General features: G+C 41.4%; 1 protein-coding gene across 1 annotated transcript in view; it reads left to right on the top strand.

Moving 5' to 3' along the window:
* The window catches only part of ANTXRL (ANTXR like), a 54673-nt gene that overhangs the window by 7098 nt on the left and 24508 nt on the right, over nt 1-23067 (top strand). The window contains exons 2-14 of the mRNA XM_027878127.1: nt 5054-5125; nt 5260-5331; nt 5993-6074; nt 6177-6210; nt 8113-8192; nt 8316-8384; nt 8584-8664; nt 8766-8826; nt 14836-14934; nt 17210-17279; nt 18408-18486; nt 22401-22496; nt 22888-22926. Of these exons, the coding sequence (XP_027733928.1) occupies nt 5054-5125; nt 5260-5331; nt 5993-6074; nt 6177-6210; nt 8113-8192; nt 8316-8384; nt 8584-8664; nt 8766-8826; nt 14836-14934; nt 17210-17279; nt 18408-18486; nt 22401-22496; nt 22888-22926 (934 nt within the window). The remainder of the gene's footprint in view (nt 1-5053; nt 5126-5259; nt 5332-5992; nt 6075-6176; nt 6211-8112; nt 8193-8315; nt 8385-8583; nt 8665-8765; nt 8827-14835; nt 14935-17209; nt 17280-18407; nt 18487-22400; nt 22497-22887; nt 22927-23067) is intronic.

The raw sequence follows: 23067 nt of genomic DNA, 5'->3' as shown, positions 1-23067 counted from the left end.
AATAATGTTTCTTTTTCTTCCTTCAGGATCTCCGGAATTGCTGCCTTCAGCTAATCTGTTAAAGATTAGTGGCAAATGTGCATGTGGGGGGTGTGTGTAAGTGTGGAATAGGATCAGGGGCAGCTCTATGCTTTCAAGGGATTTCACTTTGTCGCTTTCAGCAGGGATGAAAGGCTTTGGGTCCTGTTGCCTCTGTGTATGGTAATAAAAATATGTATACTGTTTGGGTAGGGCTGGGGTTTCAACTTTTACTGCAAAGCTGCATGGTTGGGTTGATCTCTATGTGCTCCTGACAGTGATTTAGTGATAACTGGTTATCATATACTCTAGGACAGACAGAACTGGCCCTCCTGGTTTTTTCCTGCTGAAGTGACTGAGCTGAGAGCAGCATTCCATATGCCAGGGTTGTGCTGCTTCACTTCTCTGGGCTCCAGCTTCCTCTGCCTCTGGGAGCCTGTTAGGAAAGAAGAGAATGTTTCCAGTCCATCTTGCTCTTTGTTGTCTGAGCAAACAGCAGTGAAATACTTCAGGTTGGGTAGGCACAACTCTTAACATGCTCACTGTTTTTATACTGACACAGAACTCCGCTAAACTACAAGGAATCACTCCAAAGTCAGCAGGAGCAGAATCAAGCCTTGGAATCACATCACTTCCTTCCACCCCCAGAAATACCCGCTGACCTCCTCTTTTCCCCTCCCATCAAGTGGTAGCAATGTGAAATTAAGGAAAACAGCAGCAGGAGCTGCAGCAGCAGCTGCTCCTCTGAGCCCAGTCCTGATGAGGCCGGGAGGACATTCTTTCCTGTACTGTGGTTTGCTGACTTTTCTCTTTGTCTCGTGTAATGGGAACGGAGCTTGTGGAGAAATGAGCATGCTCAAGACAAATGACTCCTGTGGTTTTTTTTCTTAACTTCACTTGGGCCGAATTCTGGTCCTAGTTGCAAAGGTACAAACCAGGGCTTCTCAGGTCCCACTCTGGGTTCGCCCCAGTGGAACAGGCAGCAGAAACAGGCCCTGAGATGCTTTCTGAGGCATTCTGGCTGCCCACAACAGCTCTTTATTGCTTTGCACTTTCCTTCACCGTGAGAATTATGTAACCTCCAAGGGCTGAAGCCACACTATCCTGCTTGACTCCGAAAGGCATACAACCTGCTTGTCACCTCTTTGTCACCATCTGCAGAGGTCTTTGGCTTGTGATGCTTGATACTTAGCAGAGAATATTAGGCTTGCTGGGATTCCTCAGCTGGGAGAGCACAGGGAGGAAGGCCAAGGCTCAGCTGATTAGTGGCAGCCTTTGATATGAGGAGCTGAACCAGGTAGCCGATGGCTGAAAGCAGGAAACCCACGAGGCCTGCGAGATAGTTATGGCTGTAACACTGACTTTCTTTTCTTTGCAGACAGCCACAGTGCTGTCTTGGTGGACCTACTGGTACAGAACTCCACAACAGGATACATAGGATTCTCTCTGTGTCACTTCCCCATGGCTTCTCCCAGTTGCTAATGAGGGGAAAAATGTGTGTCCCACTCCAGTGTTTTTTCTGCACAGTGCTGATCTTTTCCGTGCTTCATTTATTCTTTTATCGTTATTCTGAAGTCTTCACAGTTCCTCAGAAATCTTACAGGAGTGTATCATTTGGTGGCCAAACAGCCCAGACAAGGGATCTGTTTGTGTTTATTTACTGATGGTGTGTTGGGAATCATATGCCAACTCTATCTGAGACTCCTGTTAGCACAGGTACACCGATTAATAGGAATTTGTTCTTGGTAACTGTAAAGTTTGAAGGGAAACAAGAAAACCACCAAAACAGCTGTAAAAATTATGCTGTGTGGATGCCCAAGAGTAACCTGTATTGCAGAGCATCACTGAAAGACCCTGTTCTTTCTCTGGGCTTGGTAACTGTGGAGTTAAACATAAGTACAGCTTTTAAGCATTGGTCGTGGTCAGAAAGGAGCTTAGAGTATGCTTGGAGCTTCCCACATGCTGTGGGAAACCAAGGCAGAATCCTCTAAGTCTGATTCAGCCACGAAGAGAAGCAAGTTAGTTTATGCTGACAGCAACAGTGACTCTGCAGTGTGAAAGATAAGATCCCAAAGGCAGTGAAATGGGTCAGGATTTTCAGTAGTGTTGGGGAGTTCTGTTTGTCAGTGTTGGGACTCATATTTGACAGCATTTGGCAACTTACTATATAATTTAGCAAACATTTTGCTGTTAAAGTTTTTTTTTAATCTGCCTTTAAAATTGCTGTTGCTGGTAGTATGGGGTACCTATGAAACTATCCGGACAAACCCAAGAAGCCTCCAAAACATATATATACATGAAATGGCAAATGAAAGTACATTACTGGCAGGGATATTTAGAGGTGAGCTTTGGTGGGAGGGAAGGGAAATCAGGTTTTTCCTTAAGCCAGGCCACTCCCACTGGTGTTCATACTGGTTAGACATGACTGGCATTTGTGTTATGTAGGCACCGTTTGCAGTGGGAGATGACTGGGCTTGAAGGAGTATGGTGGGGAAAGTGATTAAGCGTTGACCGCTTCACTGGTACTCTCTCCATGAGATTTAAAAACATTTACATTTTCTTACGTGTTTGGCTTTGACGTTTCCCCATTGAGACTGGGACACTTTGGCACTTCCCAGCTGATAAAGCAACATGTGGGTGCAGCATTCCTCCTAGGGGAGAAGGGCACCTACTGCCACACTGAAGTAACTCTGCTCAACAGAGCAGTAGCTCAGTGATACAGAGCTGGGCACTCTGAGGGCACGATATGCGAGGACCAGCCCATGCAGAGACCTCTCTAGCTTTTCAGAGGTGGTCATATACTGATTTATTACAGCCAATTCTCAGTCTCGCTGGCTGTATCCTTTTCAAGAAATGGTGTTTCGTTATAGTCAGAGTACACGGAAGTGCATAGTTATTAAGGTTATCTGTGCATTTTCACTTTGAAAGTCATGTTTTTCCACCTTTAGTGGCTTATGATCCTCTTGAATTTTCAGTGTCTAGGCTGCTTTACCAAGATGTTCTTTGCCTGAGGAGTAGATTAAAAAAAGGGAGGGGGGGAAAAAGGATTCTGATAGTCCCCAGAAGGTACTGAAAATGGTTTGTTGGTGTTCTAAAGAAAATTCATTGCTGCTTTCTTTTTTGGATTGCATTAGTGCCTCTGCAGCTGGCAGTAGAAATTTGATACCTTGTCCAAAATAGGTCAGCCTTTTCCAAGTAAGAAACTGCGGCTATTCTGTGTAGGGAATTGACTTCTTTGAAAATTTCAGGAATTGAATTTAAATCAGATGGCAAGCTCAGAATGAAATTGAGAGTGTCGGCTCCAGGGTTGAAAGAACTAAAAAAAATTGAGAGCTGTAAATGCATCTTGGAGAGATTCAAGGAAGGCCTCTCTGACTTCATGTTTAGAGATTTAGCCTGGGACTTTCAGAAAAATCCTGGAGAACTATAGGTGTTGAACTGTCTCAGATCTCTTTTGGAAAAGCAGTCCTTAAACTATATGCCTTGCATGAGTTGTGGATTATTGTTTTAATGATGAGGAAAGGGTTAATTCGGTAATAGTGCCAGCACCTCTCATTGGTGCTGTTCAGAAATACACTGACATGTTTTTGTGTAGCACATGTAAATGAGGGACCGTAGAGGATCCAGACCCTTGTTTTGAGCAGTCCCTGGTGTTTTGCTGCCCTGTCTGAGTGCCTGGCAATTTCTTCATTCTTTGATTTGTTCTGTGAATGAATCACCAGTTCTCCAGAAGAGCAGCATAAAAGCACAGGGTTACACAAGACAGCTTATTCTAGGTTTTGTACTTCAGGAGACTCCTTTTGGTTCTTGTCCCTTTATCTTTGTTCTTCTCCACTCCACTAGCACTGCTGCAGGGCAGGCAGTGCCATACTACACTGCACATGTGGGCTTCTGTGTGCTGCTCTGTCCTGACATACCAAGAGCAGGAGTGACTGGCAGAGGGTCACTTGGAAAGCCCATAGTAGAGCTGAGAATTGTAATATGAAATAGTTTCCTCATGTTTACACAGAAAAATGCCTAGTAGTAGTTAAGAGGAATCCTATTGCTTTATAGTAGTTAAATTTCAAAACTTTTTTAGTTCTGCATCTAAGCCCCTGTGATTCTTCTGTATGTGCCATTGTTTCATTTATCTTTCTGCCTAAGACACCCGAGAGATGACTTTGGCAAGCAAGGAAGAGCAAATGGGTCATTCTTTCCTAAATGTCACAATCCTAGGGAGGGCTTTTAAAAGCATTGACTTTTCATGCTTTGTTGCCTTTCTAATGTCTTGAAAGTGTATGGTGTAGATCAACATGGTAGAAATGTGCTGTAGAGTTGCTGTGTGCAAGGTTCTGTTTGAAGTCTGAGTTCCACCAGACTGTGGGGATCCCTGATAAGACTTGGCCAAAAAAAAGCCAGAGAGTGCCAGTAATACAGTTGCATATAATGGGAATGGCAGCATGGATGTGTAAGTCCTCTGCATGTAACTAAGTTACCCAAGTTTTCACAAGAAATCTATAATGGAGCCAGGGATTGACTGTCCAGAACATTAGTCCAGCAAATTAGCCAAGATTACTGCCTTTCCCTTCTGAATTATTTCAAAAGCTTTCTCTTTTGAAACAAACAGTAATTAATGGAAATGTTCTCCCACACATTCTGGGAGAATAGAAGATCAGTCAAGACTCCGTGTGGCTTTAAGGGCAGAGCTGTGCTCTAGGAAAGTAAATAACCTGCTAGCAGATGATTTAATGAAGTAAAATAAAATTAATTAAAATAGAAGAAAATATTTTTATTTTATGCTGCAAAAGGAACAAAAGCAGATGGAAGGGTTACTGAACTTGTTTCAATATTGTATGGTAAACTGTTTCAGGCCTGTTTTACTTGTCTCTGAGTCAGTCAGTTTTGTCTTCATAGTTCCTGTTAAAGCTTCCAGCACAACTCTATATAATTTGTGTCCCTACATACCTCTGGAGTAGGCCAGGTTTAAAATTTGAAGTGGAGCAAGGAATTTAATTGTGGAGAAAGATTAATGTAATTAATTATGCTTTGTATGCAGATCTGGAAGCGTCAAAAATCACTGGACTGAGATTTACTCTTTTGTGGAAAGCCTAGCAGAGAAGTTCATAAGGTAAAGTTTTCTTAAGATGATATTTTAATTTCCTATATTTATATAATTTATTTTTTTGTTCAGTGCTTTTTAGCAAATGAAAATTTTTTGAAGTATTGTGTGTGACATGGATCTGGCTTGTTCTTCTGTTTCAGTCCAATGTTGCGGATGTCTTTCATTGTTTTTTCTTCACGAGGCACTACAATCATGAAACTAACAGAGAACAGGCAAGTACTCCCCACAGCTTTCATCCAGAAATACATTTCATCCCTCCTCTCAAACAGTGAGTCTCCCCAGAATTTGGAGGTCTGTCTTGATTGTTGGTGTGGCACCAACTGAAATCCTCCTCACCGTTCCCAGCTAGAGGAGGGCTTAGAAAGCCTTTGGGTCTCCCATTACAATTTTCTTTTTAGCTTTATGACAGAAAGGCAGCACTAGGCTGTCTGTTCTTTATTGCAGTATTTCAGGGAGAAATTGCATTTCCAATTGAGGATCCAGGTATATCCCTGCCATCCCCAGCTACCGAGATAAAGGCTGTTTTTGTGGAAGAGGTCTCAGAGCACGAACTGATGAGCAACAGATTGCATGAAAATTCCCCAGTGCCCTTGGAAGAGACTCAAAGCCCTGAACTTTACACCAGCAAGTGGTCGTACCCAGTGCTGGAGCACTACCTTACCAGGCTATCACATCCCTCTCCTGGGCTACCTGCAGACAGCACCCATGCCAGAGGTGGTTTGCAAAGCGACAGGCTTTGTAAGAAGGGTCTGAAGCTGGAGCAAAATTCTTGTTGCCACATTCACAACCAAATTATCTTTTTTAAACAAACAATAATAAAATGGTTTCCTGGGTTGTTTTGTTTGTTTGTATTTGTTTTTTTTCAATCCAAAGGGACGCCATAAGACGAGGGCTTGACATTCTTCGTGGTGAAGTGCCTGGAGGAGACACGTTCATGCATGAAGGATTTAAAAGGGTACATATCACAGTACCTACTTTCTTTGTTTTATCCATATAAACTTTGCATACTTGATGCTGGCATACTTAAGGGCTAACAATGTTCTACACTTCCTTTCAGGCAAATGAACAAATTTACCATGAAACCTATGGAGGTACGTGTTGTATATTGTTCATGTTATATATCTGCATTGAAAAGACAGGGATTATAATTCTTTTTATGACCTGCAGTAAACCCGCTGAAAGAAGTATTGGAGAAGGAATTGGTGTTATGCAATACTACATTCCATTTTGACTACAGTCCTACTTTTAAATGCATGATTCATGGTTTATTAAGACCAGAGAAGACCAGTATGATCCCAGATCTGACCACTGCAGAATGCAGACCAAACCATTACAGCTATCCGTCCTGCACGCAGGAGACAGGAATACCCAAGGTTTTCCTGTGCCCTTCTGTCCTGATGCCTTCAACCCTGTCTGCTTTGTGTTCCCTGTCCTCATTCTCATTATTGTAGGTACGAATACAATTAGCTTTTACAATTGCATCAGTGTGAATGATTTGGATTCAGGTTCTGAGTTGCTAAAATATACATTTTCACTAAATTTTGAGAGGAAAGCGTATTTGTGGATCTTGTCTGTTCCAAAACAAGACATAATTAGTTAACAAGCCTTGTCTGGTTCATACCCTTGTGTGAGGTGGTTCTCATTCGTGAGCTGATGGTCTCTTTGGAAGATGGGTAAACAGGTCAGTGCCTTTTTATTAAAATGGGCTGTGAGAGAAGAGTCTACAGCAGCAGCTCTGCACAGCATTGCAAGCACTTCTGCCAGTAAAATCAGGACTCCTGAAGAGTCCAGCTGAAAACAATTTTACCTCATTGTAGCATATAGCTAAGAACTAATCAAGTATTCTGTAAGTTCATTAGGAAGGAAAGAAGAGTAGATGAGATCTGGATTAATAAGCTAAATTATCAGGGAAGAAACAAGTGTAGAGAAGAAAACAAAATAAGATCTCAATTTTTTCAACCATTTTAAAACATGCTGAGCAGAAAAAAAATGGGAATCCAAGCTATTTTTTTTTCCTCCTAAGTTGCAGGTCATTTTTTTAAGATTTATGTCTGTGTCTGACATGACATGGGAAGGACTGTGTGGCATAAGAAACCTGTCAGAACTCATCAGTCTTTAATTTCAGACAATATAGGGGAAGACACTTGAAATTGTAATAGATTATTTTGAAAAAATAACAAAACACTTCCTGAAAATAACATGTATGTATATTATTTACTTTGCTTAAGAACTGTGAACTCAGAATGTTTGGTTGAAGGATAGTTTGCATGTTAATTCAGTTTAATTTTGGTGAACATGTTGCATTTGGTGAACAGGCAGCATTGTATTGTATACTGCATTATATATAGAGTTATCTGCAGCCTATGCAGCCTTTTCACTTAAGCTTACATGGGATACAAAATGTCCTCTCACAAGACATGAATTTTTTCGCTAATCTTAAGGTTTTCACACACACCCAGACATCCTCCCCATCCCCATGACCCCCATAGAAACACATTTCATACCATGTTCGGTGGGGTTGCTCTTTGAAAGTCTGCTGGAAAGGAAGGTAGGATGGCAGGAAAGCTCCTTTTGCAGAGGTATCTATTACCACAACCTCTGGACAAGGTTCATCTACAAAAAAATTTGTCAAAAGAAGAGAGGAAGCCTCTCCTTCTCTGCAGATCCATTTTGTCAGTTCTCCATGGGAAAGGTGGTAATCTCAGTAGGTGCTGTATTTTGTGCAGAACAGAAAAGTCCATGTGTGCACCTTGCTGGGCAGCACTGCCCTTTCAGTGATGCTTGTGATGTGAAGGTGCACTGGTTTTTGGCTTATTGCATGCTTTGCATCTGGCCTTCAGCTGGTATATCACCAAGTGTCACCAAGGCTGAGAGTCTGGCCTTATGGTTTTGTATTTATTTTTCAGCAAAAGGGATTGCCTCACTTCAAACTTGTTTTTCATTGCTGAGTCTTGTGTCATATGTATGCAATCTGTTAACTGTCCTCCATGTAGGAGTTCGGACTGCTAGTGTGATTATTGCTCTGACGGATGGAGAATTGCAAGATGCTCAGTTTTATTATGCAGAACAAGAAGTAAGTCACCTTCATGTTTATCCAAACTAGTTTATGTCAAACTTGTAGACATTTACTGCTGGCTCCACTGATTATATGGCTTTGCACTTAATGGCAATTTTTTTTATTTTTTTTTTTTTTAAGGCCAACAGAGCCAGAAGCTTTGGAGCTATTGTTTATTGTGTTGGAGTGAAAGATTTCAATGAAACTCAGGTAACTTTGCTTTCTTCTTGTTTTGTTTTTCTGTTATACTACTGCGCAAGTAACAGCATCAGATGAAGGCATTTATTTAATTACTTGAGGCATAAATCATTTCATGTCACTATGATGTCTTCTAGCAAGTATGAAAGGGCCCGGTTTTGTTCACTGTAATTTTGTTTTCCTCATGATTTATGATTGTCTTTCTTTGCAGCTGTCAACGATTGCTGACAGCATCGATCATGTTTTTCCAGTAAAGGGAGGCTTTTATGCCCTAAGAGGAATCATTGATTCAGTAAGTTTGATATTCTGAAACCTAGCAAAGGGCGTCCTTTCCTGCATTAATAAAGCATAGATAAAACGGTTACCAAAAATGCCATTTTCTAAATCTTTCAGATTCTCAAGAAATCTTGCATTGAGATCCTAGCAGCTGAGCCATCCAGTGTTTGTGCAGGAGGTAAGTTTGTGATAAGGTGAGTGACTGACAGTGATGAAATGTCAGTAACTACCTAACGTGGTATTGGAGCTGAAACCCGTGGATGTTTTAGAGCATCCTCCTGGGCCGTGGCTAAAGCCCCACATGTTCCTTCTCAGCTCCAGAAAAACGTTGTGCCAATAAATACGTAGCTGCTGTGGCTGAGTAGCAGCTCAGAGAATTGATGCTTTGGGAACTGGGGATACCACTTTTTAAAAAAATCTGAAAGAGACAGAAAAGTGATGCAAAGCCAGACTGACAGAGGTGTTTTACGGTCTAAAGGCGACATCTCACAAATTTCTGGAAGGACTGTGTTCCTGGGACCTGCTAGGACTTGTCAGCAGTTAGAACAAGATTTTGCAAAACATTCATAGAAATTTCAGGTTTATTGAACCAAATATAATTTACTGCATAGGCGAAGATACCTCTTGTGTTTTCTAAAATGCTAATGTTTTATTTATTTGAAAGAACCATTAGTCTGTATGGTAAACAGGAGGGACACCAAGAGGAGCTGTTGATAATTTCATGCCTTTTATGTCTTGTATATTTAACTTGAGTTTGTTCTGGTTTATGTTAGCAATTCTCTTGCTATATTTTTGTCTGCTTAAAGGAGTGTTGCAGCAGAGTAAGAGTGACACCATAAGTTTGCTGGAAGGTACAGTTATACGAAAATTCATTTAGCTACATGAAAACATAGTGTTCCAATAGAAGGGATTTCAGTAGGATTCTTGTAATTGTTTGGAATAATGTTAAAAATATTGGAAAGTTTTTCAAATGGAAAATTGAAAATATTTTTCTGAAATATTTGAGAAAATAAATTCTAAAGAAAATACTTTCTTTTCAAAAATTAATATATTTCAGCAAAAAGAGTAAAATTTTTTTTTTTCCAAAGGATAATGAGCTCAAACCACTTCATTTTTTGCTAAGCTTGCTAGGTAACTAGTTTATCACAAACGTGATTAAGAATACACAAGTACATTTTAAAAATAGTTTGTCCTTAAAAAAAGAAAAATATCATCATCGCCTTACTTGCCTCTGTAGAAGTTTTCCGTTGTCTTTGTGGCTTTCAAATAAGACCAATATAAATTTGGCAGAACCAGTTTCAGTGTGTTGCTGCTGATTTGGCAAGGTACTGCACTTGTTTCACTTAAATTCCGAGGTTTTTTCTGTCCCTGTTGACAAAGCAAGGGCTGGCACATGACAAAGCATGGTGCTCAGTCACCAGGGTGGGAAGATTTGGATCTCAGATGCTTTGAAGGTTTGTCTGAAACAGCAGAGAACTTGAAAATAGGAGGAAACCAAAGCTATAGCTCCAAATAGTGTACACTGTTTATATAATGTTGTATTTAAATGGCTTTTGACACTAAGGATTAGGCCTATAATTGTATTTATTATGAGTCTAGTCCTTCAAGCCATAGCTGAAATATTTACATTTGTGCTTAGCTTTGTTATCCTTTATTATCCCACTTACTTCAGTATAGCTGGCGGTTCATCTGCATAGCTGTGTGCAGTACTGTCTCCTGGAAGGAATCTCCTGGGATTAAACAACTTTTCTCATGGTAGTGGGAATCCATGTCTTGAATCCAGTTCACGGGACAGTTACAGTTCTACTCTATATGTAATGTGATTTATTTTTATAACGTAATTCATTTGGACTTTACTTCATAGGCTTCAGTATTTTTTCATTAATGTCAGAACTTTTATACATTTTAAATTTAGGTAATTACTGATACAGTGTACTGGTAATGTATACTTAGAGATACATTACCCTGAATCATATATCAAAATATATACACTTGCATGGTGTATGTACACACTGGCTGAAAATTAGAACATAACATTTTCTAGAAATGCAACATTCCTCCTCCTTTTAAGTTAGACTCTTTTTTTGATTGTTTTTTTAAAAAATACATAATAGAAATTTGCATTTCAAAATGATGATTGAAAAATAGTAGACCTTTGGAAAGAGTTCAGTATATTATCACATTCTCCAGCAAAGACACTTGTCTGTTTAGAGCCTTGAAATGTTTCTGTCCATGCTTTTTGTATGAAACTTATCTGAGTGAGGAGGTGATAACTGGTTTAGCTTTTACTTAACACTGCTAATAATTTTTGCAATCTAGTGTGAGATCATGAGGGTTTTGTGTGGCTCAGTGGAAGCAAGTAATGATCAGGGCTTAAAGCAGGGCCTGACCCACTGCTTGTAAGTATTCTCATAATTACTGTTGTGCTGGTGATTAATGGTGATCTTGGCTTCTTTTCTGACTTACTAGAGGTTTAGTAAAATGCTGCAATTTCCGTGTGGTGACAATTCCAGTTGGGACTCTGGCTCTCTGTGACGAAGCTATCTGGCAAGTCCGTTTACAAATTCATCTCGTCATATTGTGACAGTTATCTGATGCTTAATGCTTTTTGACCCTGCAAATTCATTGTCCCCAATGTGGAGCAATGTAGTCGGGTCCTTCTTGTTCCCTCTGATTTAAAATGACCAAGACATGCAGCCTGTAAACAGGCTATCAGTGCAGAATTGGAGGTGCCTCATATCCTGTTTGACAGCATCATTGCTTTGATTATGCTCACGGTACGCAGATGTGATTGAAAGGTTTTGTTGGATGTGGCATCCTACTGGCCACATCAACTACCAGGTGTGGATGCAAGCAGTCAGCTTCTCATCAGAGTCAGAGAAGCGGAGCCGACAGCGCAGCCAGCGCACACCAGCTTCAACCTACCATCTCGCTGCCAGCGCTGCCCGGTTATTTCAGTGCTGACCTTTTTCCCTTCGCTGTCTTGTCAAAAGCTGCAATCTACGATCTGACAGTAACTAAGGAAGAAAAGGACGCAGCCAGAGCCAGAGCACAAAATTAAATGGAATTAGCCATTTCAACAGACCATCATCCAGAACACATTAATGCTCCAGAGCAACTGAAGGGGCAGGCTTCTTAACAGCAACCACCAAATCCAGTACCAGCTGTTTACATTTCCCTGCAAGTCTTGTCAGCTTATGTTGGTGGACAGGTTACTACCCAGTCACTGGCTCACAACTGACTGTGCAGTCACAGTGAAAAGAATGGCAGGAGAGGTAAACTGTCTTGACAAGACTAAACTTCTAGATGTAGTCTTTACCTTTGATGTCTTGTGTTGAAAGTTTCTTACTTTCTCTATCTTTTTAAAGCCAATGAAACCGCTACCAAGTAAACCTTTGTGGTTGCTGCCTTTTAAGACCATTAGCTCAGGAGACAAGGAAGAAAAATCCAAGTGTAATATTGTTTTAGCAAGCTTCTTTTATAATATAAAATTGAGATGGGAAAAGAAAGAAGTTATCATCTTAGCTGGGTGTGCAAGTCACTATGGAGTGGGATGGCCACAAGCTAGTCTGGCAGTGTGTGGTCCCAGGCAGGTCGTTCTGGTGGGTGGGCAGAGGCCCAGGTGCCCTCGGGGCTGGTCATGACTCTCAGCTCTGCTGACCAAAAAAAAAGGGATTCTCATCACGAGTAACTCTCAGTGTATCAGCCTGGTTAGATGTGGAATGGCTCAAGGCATGAATCTAAGAGTAACTCAAGATTCTTACTGGAGTAAGAAGCAGATGAATCTGCCCTACAGTCCATTTTCATTTGTTTAAATAAGTGCCTTCCACCCCCAGTGAGAAAAAGGAGCTATAACCCTTCCCATAAAAATGAGGCCAAAGTCTGATGGTGGACCTGTGCATTTGGCTCTTGGTGTGCTCAGTGAGATCTCAAATTTTATCACCTTCAGCAAGGTGCCAAAGTATGTGTTTCATTTAAATATGCACTCCAGTAGATATTTTCTTTTTCTCCTCCCAAAATATCTTCTCAGATTCCCACGTTCCTTGCAGCCTGTGTCAGTTCAGAGCCCTGCTCTAAGTTCAAGTTACGAAGAAAAACAGAATTTGCCAGTGCCCTTGCCCAATTCACCTGGAATTGCATTAGACCTCAATGCAGTGAGAACGACCATAAGTGAGAGTGTTTTTGGCAAGAACAAGCTGTTTGTAGGGAAAAATTAAAGCACTCCACATCTTCATGCTAGCTTGCATTGCAGTAATGATAATGAAGAGAAGGCAGATGGAGCTGAATGTGTTTCAGCTGCCTTTAGACCCCAGGTAGTGTTATCCCATAGCAATTCCTTCCTCCAAATAATATGGCAGTGCATTGTATAAAATGTTAACTAAAAGCTAAATCACTAAAAACTATGCACCTATAAACATTGTTTTGCTCTCCTTTTTAGTATGTTCATCAAAGTTTAAATAATGCATGTGGACTTGTTCGTGGTTTTACTCACTACTAGTGCAGAACTTTACAGTTTACTCTTGTTTTTATATGTGAAACTTCAAGATTAGTAGGTCCTGTGTTGTGCTGGTATTCACCTTCTATTGGGCTGGTCTCAAATGCTGCTCAGAGGCTGATATAAGAGCCCTGCGAAGGATTCTGCTAAAGCAGGAGATTTATGTGTGAAAATGCAGCTTCTCTGCTTTCCCTTGCTGCATTCTGGGGACCTCACCTGTCAGCTGGCTGCCTGTGTGTAGCATCAAAGGGGTTTTCAAAAATGGACTGGGGACAGAACAAATTTGTGAAGTGTCTCTCCACCTGCCTGCATTGAAGATGTTATCTCTGTGGACAGTGTAGCATCCACAGTGCATTTTTGTGTCCTAGAGGGAAGTTTCCCTTGCCATTTCACTTCCTGGTACATCTTGTGCCTAGTTTTGCTGTTCAGGCTCACCCCAAGAGGAAGGGGACTATGACAGTAAAGGGGAGAGAAGAATAGCAAACAGTTTTGTTATTGCTAGTCCTCTGAGGAGAAGTGTTTACTATACAGGTTACTAGGGAATAACCTTAAAAGCTTGCTGTGGAGAAGCTGAGAAAACAAAGCCAGGTTTCTTGATAATTTTCTTCCTCAAGTTATCTTTCCTGTCTCTAATTGTACCAAATATGGTGACACCAGGTGCTTTCATAATAGACATAAACTCATTTGATGCTACCACTACCTGTCTCTCTCCCTTACTTTCTCCTGCATGCTGCTTTTTCTAGCTGATGCTCACCTAGGCAACTCACGTTACTGGTGTCTCTGGCAACAAAGTTATTTTCCAGAGGTGTGAGCAAGTCAGTGATCAGTGGTGCCAACAGTGGAGGGCATGGGCAGTTGACAGTACCCTTCCTATGCTGGCTTTGTTCAAATGCAAAACTGCTCTGTTACTAAAAAGAGTATTGGAACATTTGCCAAAAAAAACCCAAACCCTGATGATACTTTTCCTGCTTGAATGAACAAATCATGGTTGCTTATCATAGTAATGACAAATCACGGATGCCTTCCCTATCAGGAATAAAGAAACAGAAGTTGTGGCGGGTCTCTTCTTGTGCCACTGGTGGTTTCAGCTGCTGGGACAGGGTTGTGGGGGAAGAGCACAAAGAAAATGACAACACCTAAGTATTCCCATGCAGAGCAGATGCTGAGTGGGGCTGTTCACAGACTCAATTATTGTAGAGGCAGGAGGATTGTAGTTTTTATTCCAGGGTTTACACCAGATGCAAAGCTTTCTCTCTGGTTCACAGGGGATTTAAGAGGTAGTCCTGTCTGTCAGCATCTGCCTGAACAGAGCTGCTGCTTACAGCCAAGTGCCATCTGCCATGAAGAGAGGAGGAAAGACTGGTGCTTATGCAAGGTGTCTGTTCCAAAAGCCATGGAGGAACCATGAGATAACATCAGTTAAATCAGACTGAGTTTTACTGTGGCACCTTCAAGGCATTGCAGATCCGTGTTGCTCTTGTGTGAGCCAACTTAAGACAAAGAGAAGACTCTGTGAAGCACTAATGCCACGTAGTGCTCTTGGCCATTGCTGCTAAATAGAGTGTCAGAGTAAATGTTTTGTTTCAGGCATAGGGCAGAGAACAGTAATTGTCATGTTGTAATTCAGGTCACTCTGAACAGAGGTGCTGTATTTATTTTTCATAAACCTTCTTTCTGTATTTTCACTTGCAGAATCCTTTCAGGTTGTGGTAAGAGGCAACGGCTTTTATCATGCAAGAAATATCGACCAGGTACTCTGCAGCTTCAAGCTCAATGACAGCCTTACTATCAGTAAGTTTTCAGACTGGTATATTCTAGTGACCCCTGTGGCTGTGTCACCTCATGGAACACAGGCCAACTCTCACCCATGTTAAGGGGAGTCCTTGCAGCAGATATGAGGGGGAGCTGGGGCAGAGGTCCACACTTAAAGGAAGCTTGAAATTCATTCTTGTTCAATCCTGTGACCTGTGGGCATTGTGTTGAGTGCTTAAATGGGGCATGCTACTGCACAGTAAACTTCAGCATCATTGTAATGATACACATGGCTGATGCATACGTCAGAGAAGGCTGGGTATCAGGTTTTAAGGTGGAAAATCAAAATTGATTCCCATTCTGAGTAAAAAGAAATAATGCTATCTTGATCCCATGGTGGTGTTTTCAGTTTTTATTCACCAGTTCAGGAGACAGTTGCCATAATAAAACCAAACCCTCCCAGGCCTGCTCTGTTCCTCTCTGACACCAGTTACTGGTCCCACCACAGTGACTGTAACATGGAAATTCCCTGTCATTGCTGTGCTGAACAGGGTCTCTTGTTTGCTGTCTCAGCAGCCAGGCGAAGGACTGAATGTCCAAAAAAGATTGAGTGTCCAGTTTCTTAGTAATTCTCTCACTCCTGAGAAGCTGTGTATGTCTGGCAGGGTGAAGCATGGTGTGAGAAGGGGAAGCTCTGCTCCTTTTTTGTATACTCTACCCTTGTTGGGTGAGCACAGTAGAGGCTTTCACATTCTGTCGTGCCCAGACTGGTGCCTTCTCTAGCAGTGAATTCACTTAAAAGAGGGAGCACATGAATTATTCCTTCATTTCCCATCCAATTTGTCTACATGGATGCTGCATTAAATCAACTCTGGTGGTCTTGCTCTTATTCCACTTACAGATGCCCTTTAACCAGGAGTTGTTTCTTGTGGTTTATCAGTTAAACAGGCTTTTTGCTTTTTCTTCCTTGTCACCAATCCACTAGCACCTTGATTGGACTTCACGCAGTGAGTGCTGACCTGGGCCTGGAAATAAATAGGAGGAAAACTACTCTGATTCCATTCCAGCTCCATGTTGGGTTAGATCTGCGACAGATGTTGTGATGAGATGCTGATCTAGGCTCGCTGGCTTTTTTGCCCTCATGCGGGCCCGAAAACATATCACCGATTTCTATGCTCTCATCTCTGGCAAGGCAGGAAAATGAGTTCTGTCTTCAGGTGTGCTTGAAGTGGGTATAGCATGAAGGAACAACTCTTAGATTTGTTGTTGCTTGAATTTTTTTTTTCTCCTAGGTAAAAAAAGTGAACAAATATCTATAAATAAGATGGCAACTTTTATCAGCCCGTTACTTGGGTTCAACTCTTGTAGACCAGTCTTTCTCCGAGCTAGCAACAGAGATGCTTTGCTGGCCACTTAGAGCTAAGCTATAGTCACAGCAGTACTGTGTCTGCTCTTGTGCCTCAATTTACACACTTCTAGTGGAATGCCATTGTAGGATTACTGCTGGGCCCCTTATCTGTGTTCACGGGACTTGGCTTTCTGGATGTGACTTCTGAAAGTAAAAGGATTAACACTGCTGGCTGCTGGAGCAGTGGTTTGCAAGGAGGTGGGAAAACACCCATGGCCATGCTTTTGGCTCTGCCTGTACCAAACCCTTATAAACATGGGCTATTCGTAGTTTTTGCTGCCACAGAGGGGAGGTCGGGTACAGGAGAAGCAGCTAGTGCAGGGTAGGTCTCATGGTAACATCAGTCATGGCCCCTCTCTGCTTGGCTCCTGTAAATCACCAGCTGTGGGGTTTTTTGGGTTTTTTTTTGTTTTTTTTCTCCAGTATTTGTCAGTTTCAGCTCTGCCCCATCTCTGTCCTTCATTTTTCCTGCACTCAAACACTGTAACCTTGGATTCTTCTCTGTGTGTATTTGAAAGTGGGTAGATAAAAACTGAACGCTAACTTCTGACCTCTTGAGTAATTGGGAGATCAGAGTATTCAGTATGAGTAGAGGTTGCATGCACTTCTCAGATGGATAGGATTGATACAGCTCAAAGCTGAATTCTGAATGGCTGATCACTGCTGTCAGGAACAGAGGTAAACTTCCATTTCTTAGCTGTGATACCTCTAGCCTGGTAGCATCATGTTGGCATCAACATGAATGGTTATTCTAGTTGGTAATCAGCACCACTGGGGAGTATTGGTACTTGCCAATGTACTGAGTTCATCTGTGGCTGTCATTGGTGTCAGCACTTCTCCAGGGGGTGACCTGCTTGGAACAATTTCTTTTTTTCATCCCTGATAGTTATATTAATTTCTTTTCAGATGAAAAACCAACTCTTGTGGACGATACTTACTTACTTTGTCCTGCACCAGTGATAGAAGATGTTGGACAGTAAGTATTGCTTTCCAGCATGTATCAAGACAGAGTGGACTTCTGGATGAGAATGTTTACTGGATGTTGTCTGGATGATTACTGAGCCAAAACCTCATAATTTTGCCCAAAGTGTCAAACTAATAAATTTATGTATATGTGTGTCAGATTGCAGCCATCCCTTTTGTGCCAAGTCCTTTCCTAGTGTGAGTCAGCATAGCCTTCTTCAATATTGAGTCTTTAGCACAGTTTAACCAAAGGTCTTGCTGGACCATGGCCCCATATCATAGAATGGTTATTCCTCCTTTCTTCCTATATCCTGGGTTTTTTTCAGACCAAAAGGTAATTAAATTACAGGCAAACTTTTAGTTTTGATTGAAAGGAAATGCTTGATTTGAATTGCTTTGCTACTGTTATAGATATTGCTTCCTGTATTTTGCCCTGCTCTGTCTAGTGTTGGTATTTTTCAGCTGCTTTAATCCTGTAGACTTCTGGGAGACATGGCACAATGCCCTAACTTTCCCCTTGGTGATTTTGTGGGTGCTTAAATACTATACTGGGGCTAAGGGTAAATGCCTCCATCCCCCTTTGTATTTGTGGGTAAAGCAAATTTGTTTGGTGGGGTTTTGTCCTTTTTTATTACTATTATTTTTGATTCCTCCCCCCCTTTAGACACTTTCTCTGATACTGGAGAATGGCTAAGGACATAATCTTCTAAAATTTCACAGTGTTTTTACCCTTAACCTCTGTTCAGGTATTCTGGATTTGCTTGGATTACAAAAGAAACATTCTGGTGCATTAAGCTGCTGAAGGGGGTTAAAAAAAGTTTCTTGTGCTCTCTAGGTCAGTATGGCAAATGTCTGAGACATTGTTCTAACTCACTGTCCTAGTGCCCTTTGCCCCAGGTGGAGGGTTTTTTCTATAAAGAGCATTTGTCCCAGCTCAGTTAAGGCAGCATAAAAAGGGTAGTTCCTGGGCAAGCAGAGAGGCAAATGCAGGTGAGTGCCTGGAGCTATGAAAATGCTTTGACTCAGCAGGACACGCTATCAATGCGTGTTCATGAGCCAATGGCTAAACCAGAGCCAGAGTAAAGGTAACAGTGGGTATAAATATGACACTAGAAATAAGTGTATCTGTTTTGTGCTTTAGGGTGGTTTTCCTACAAGTCAGCATGAACAACGGGCTAACGTTCATCTCCAGCTCTGTCAGCATCACCAGCACACATTGTGTAAGTAATTACAATGGGGCTTGACAGAGAAACCATGAGATCTTGGAAAGAAACTGTAGTTCTTTAGGCAAAGTCTTCTTGAGTGAGCTTGAGCTCTCTACAGCTTCTGCATCACAGTTACTGACCAGATCGAAGCAGCTCTTGGAAAAATAACCAGGATTATTTAAGATTAAATTGTTATTGATGATAGATAATCATGACAGACTACCTGAATAAAAAATTACAACAAAAGGCATTCCTATTCCAAGATAGAAATCCTCAAAGCTAGGATCTTACTGGAAGGTGATCTGAGAAAATGATGGAAGGAGCATCAGGAAGCAAACCCCTGTTGAGCTTTGGGATACCTGATGGGATCTGGGGTAAAAAGGCAACTTCTGGAACTTTGATTGGGAAGGGGCACAGAATGAAAGGTCCTCTAAATTGGCATGGTTGTTTTTTGGTTGTAGCTTACAGCATTTCTTCTTTAACCACCTCAGTTTGCCTTTACAAATTCAGGATTTGCTAAGGTGTTTTTTAAGTTTTAGTGATAGGGTCTGTTTGCTTTTTCTCTTGGTGTCATGTGGGATGACCAGAAAGAAATAGGACCCTCAGATCCTGATATGAGTGTTAATAAAATGCTGCTGCTCAGCCCACCAAGGGAGAATGTGCTGCTGTGGGACAGCGATGGTTAAGATACAATAATCTCATGGTCAAAAAGACCAGATGGAGTGTCATTGGTGTCAGAAGGACTTTTATAGCCTATGCCAAATACTGTCATATTGGCTTGTAATCATTGTTGGCCATTTTGACAGCTGCAGAGGAGAAGGGCAGGAATGCAGATAGAGGCAGTGACTGGAACTTGCAAATCTCATTTTTTATGGTTTCAGTGATGAAGGTGGGAAATCTCACAACAGATTGCTGGAAGACTTTGGTGTGCAGGGACTCAGTTTAGCAGTGATGTGTTTGCTACTTTACCTGATCATATCTATTTTCCAAAACTTTTCTCCAGATTTTTAATACTGAGGACTGATATTTTCACATTTTATTCCACTCTTTTACCTCAAGTACAATAAAACCTTTCAAGTCTGCAGGGTAACAAAAGTGTTAAATGGTGCATTTAGTTGCCTGTATGTAACCTATTTCTGATGAAGACTGAAGTCTCAGCCCTAGCTGGGGTTCCTAAAGGCCAGAGCATGGATGGAGAAAGCTTTTCTTCTTGGTAGCCTTAGAATAAAAAGAGGAATCCAATCTCCAGTCCTTTCAGTCTGACTGTTTTTGACCAGTCTATTGCAGATTTAATGTGAAGGAGGCAGGAAGCCTCATTCACAGCTGGTGCAAAAATACTGTCTCACTCCAGTTACATCCCATAAGCAGGGAGGTTGGCAGTTCAGTTTCCAACTTTGTCTTAATTCATGCATTTCACTCTTCTCATTTTAGAGACTCCCTCTATTTCCTTTCCTCTCCTGTTTCCTTTTCTGTGGGTGGCAGTCAGCTGGCCTGCTCAGCTCTCCTCCCCAGCTGGTCCTTCTGTCCTTTCTGTACAGTAAGTATCTTCACTTTACTCCTAAAGCCTCTGTGTGATTGCAATGCTTATTTCTGTTCAGCTGCATCAAGTCTGCTATTTTCAAAGTCCAACTTCCCTGTGATGCTTTGTGTCATTAAAATCATTAAAAGAAGACTAGCTTCTTGCTGCCAGCAACTCCAGAGCTTCTGCTGGCAAACAGCGATTTGTATGTGCAGTTAGCAAGAGAAAAGCAATGTGTGAGAACAAAGGTGACAAAACAAGGAGGTAATGTGTGTTTGGAGCAATAGTAGCAGTGGTACTGCATTGCTACTGTGCTTGGATTTGTTTTTACGGAGTGCAGCAATACTTCCTGAAGTTATACTTGATTTTTACTCACCCTTTTCTCAGCAAACTGACTTCACTGGGAATTAATGCCTCTTCAAGTATTTGCTTTCCAGATGCTTTAGTGCTACATGGGGCCTTAGGAGGGCCAGAGAGGGGGGCTGTAGTGCTGAGCTGCCGCTGGGTAGTGTGTCCACTAACGGGACTTCTTTGAGCAGTGAGTCTGGTACACACGTTGCAGCACTCCAGCTGCTCCCTGACCAAATGAAGGTGAGCTAAATAGCTTATCCCAAACAGGGCAGTTTGTTGTATTTACAACAAAAAGCCACAGAGCAGTGAAGGGACAGTGATGCTGTGACACAGATATGGGATACTGGGTTACCCACCTAAAGGCATGGAGTAGGAGCTGTGTTTGCATTAGTCCCATATTGAATGTGTCAGTCCTGACAGCTCTAGGATTTGGCCTGAGAAAGAACTAGCTCCCACCCAAGTCAATCACTTGGGATCTCACGCAGATTTTGCAAGTTCTTATCAGCTGATACTTTCTTTTCCACCCTCAACCTTCTCATTGTCTGAAGGGAAAACAAATACATGTAGAACAGTGAAGGGAATCCCTTTTGTAAGAAGGGGCTAAGGATCAGTTTCTGGTGTCATGGGAATTCAGTAAGTAATTTCAGATTTAATAAGGTGAATCTCATGGACTTTGTCATCTCTAAGTCTTTTTTGGAATATGCTTTCTTTCCCTTTATCGTCCCACCTATCCTTCTTTGAAAATCTCTTACAGCTTCCTCTTTAGCCAACTCTTATTTCCTCAGCCTGATTCACTGACTTTTCTTCAAACTCTTTTCACATCTTCCTAGACCCAGGCACTTCTCTAGTTTGCTGCCAAGTTTTGCCTGGTCTTTGATACCCTGTTGCTGATGAATTGAACCTCTTCTCAAGTTCTGAAAATCTACCATTGAAGAGATTTCTTTCCCATTAGTTTTCCCAGTACAAAAATAAGAAAATTAAAAATAGCTGAAGATAATATTAACATCATTCCCCAAAACAGTGCAGTTCAAGGATAGGGCATATCCCAGCATGCCACTGCCCATCTGTGACAAACATTTAATTTCCATATGGTCTGTGTGTTCTGCAGGAGCCAAGGAGCATATGAAAACTTGATTCCTGTAGTCATCAGAGCAATATACAGTTAATACCTCTTCTGAATGCACTGATACGAAATGCTACAAGTTCAAAGGATCTATCAAGATTTACTCAGAAAATCAGAGCTGTGATTCTCTTTGGTTGCTTAGCTGCTCTGAAAAGCTAATTTCAAGTGTTAAAACTTACTTTTTCTTTTATTTTCTAATAATTTTAAAGAAAATTTAAGTTGGATTTTGAAGCTATCCATCCCCAGATTCTCACTGTTCTCTGCAGAGAGATCAATGGAATACAAGAATCAGAAATGCTTAAGATAATGATTACAGCATCTCATTAAAAATTGTCAAACCAGCCCTAAGAAGCATACCAAGAACCAACAGCATTATTGAGTAGTTTGCATAATCACTCAGGTTTTGTGTGCAGTTTGAGTCAAGGCAATACAGGCAGGCTAGGAGCTGATGCTCTGGGCAAGAAACTTGTTCTGTGATGCTGACATGTGAACAGTTACCCATAAGGTCTTGTCTCCAATATTCCCATTCTTTGGATATCAGCATTTGCATATTCTGCATCTGTAGTGGTGGAAATTTATTCTTCACACCTGAGAGTCTGTGGTGATGTAGCTTGCAATGCCCCTCTGACAGTATTAAGGGACCTGTCAGCACAAAATGGGTTCTATACAAGTTAAACACTCTTGAATCTAATGGGCTATAAACATACCCTAAATTCATACATAAGTTATACACACTGCAAAACAGGAGATGCTCCCCTGATTTTGTGACTTCAAATACAGGTTTGTCACATCAAATACTATTATGATCTTAATGAAAATTAAGATCACAATCTTCCTGAGACCTTTTAGTGATTGAAAGTTCATTCTAAATGTGTAACTTCGGGGCTCCTGCCTTCTTTGAGACATACACAGATAACCTAATGATCTTATTTGCAGCTGACTGGGACCATCCTTTTCATTGCTCTCCTGATTCTCTTTCTGCTACTGGCTCTGGCTCTTCTGTGGTGGTTTTGGCCCCTTTGCTGCACAGTGGTAAGTACAGTTTTTTATACTATTCACTTAGTTTCATCTATTCTTGGCAAAAGCACACAGTTAAAGTGTTGGAGTGGGTGGTTAACTTTGTTTTGCTTAAGAAAAATGTTGCCATATTTGTAAAGCCCTGATTCAACAAGTTGCTTAAAGTGCCTGTTGAAGTCACTCTAGTCTGGGTTTTTGATTGTTTCGAGGCATATGTGATTTTTACGCTGAATGAGAAGTTTAAGTAAGCTTGTGATGTCACTTAAGTTTCTGTAGGGATTGAATGTGTGAGAATGAAGTGGGGCAACTCATCTGTGATATGACCAAGAAAACAAAGAGAACAAAGCATTGAGATGGATGAGCCCTGCCATTGTCTCAGATTTCTCCCAATATTTATATATTCCAGGTTATCAAGGAACCACCGCCACCACCACCCCCAGAACCTGTGAGTATGCTGTTTTGGAGCTGTTGTATTTTCTGCAGCCACTGCAGTGTATTGTGCTGCCTAGGAATGTCACCCCTGTAGGTGTCTTAATGACACCTTGAAGGCTGTGGAAGGAAGTCCTCTCGGTCAGGACAGTTATTT

This window comes from Empidonax traillii, unplaced genomic scaffold, assembly GCF_003031625.1.
Source record: "Empidonax traillii isolate 1590-97213 ecotype Southwest subspecies unplaced genomic scaffold, ASM303162v1 scaffold38:size1800464, whole genome shotgun sequence".
NCBI lineage: Eukaryota > Metazoa > Chordata > Aves > Passeriformes > Tyrannidae > Empidonax > Empidonax traillii.
This window is presented reverse-complemented; position numbering and strand designations above follow the sequence as displayed.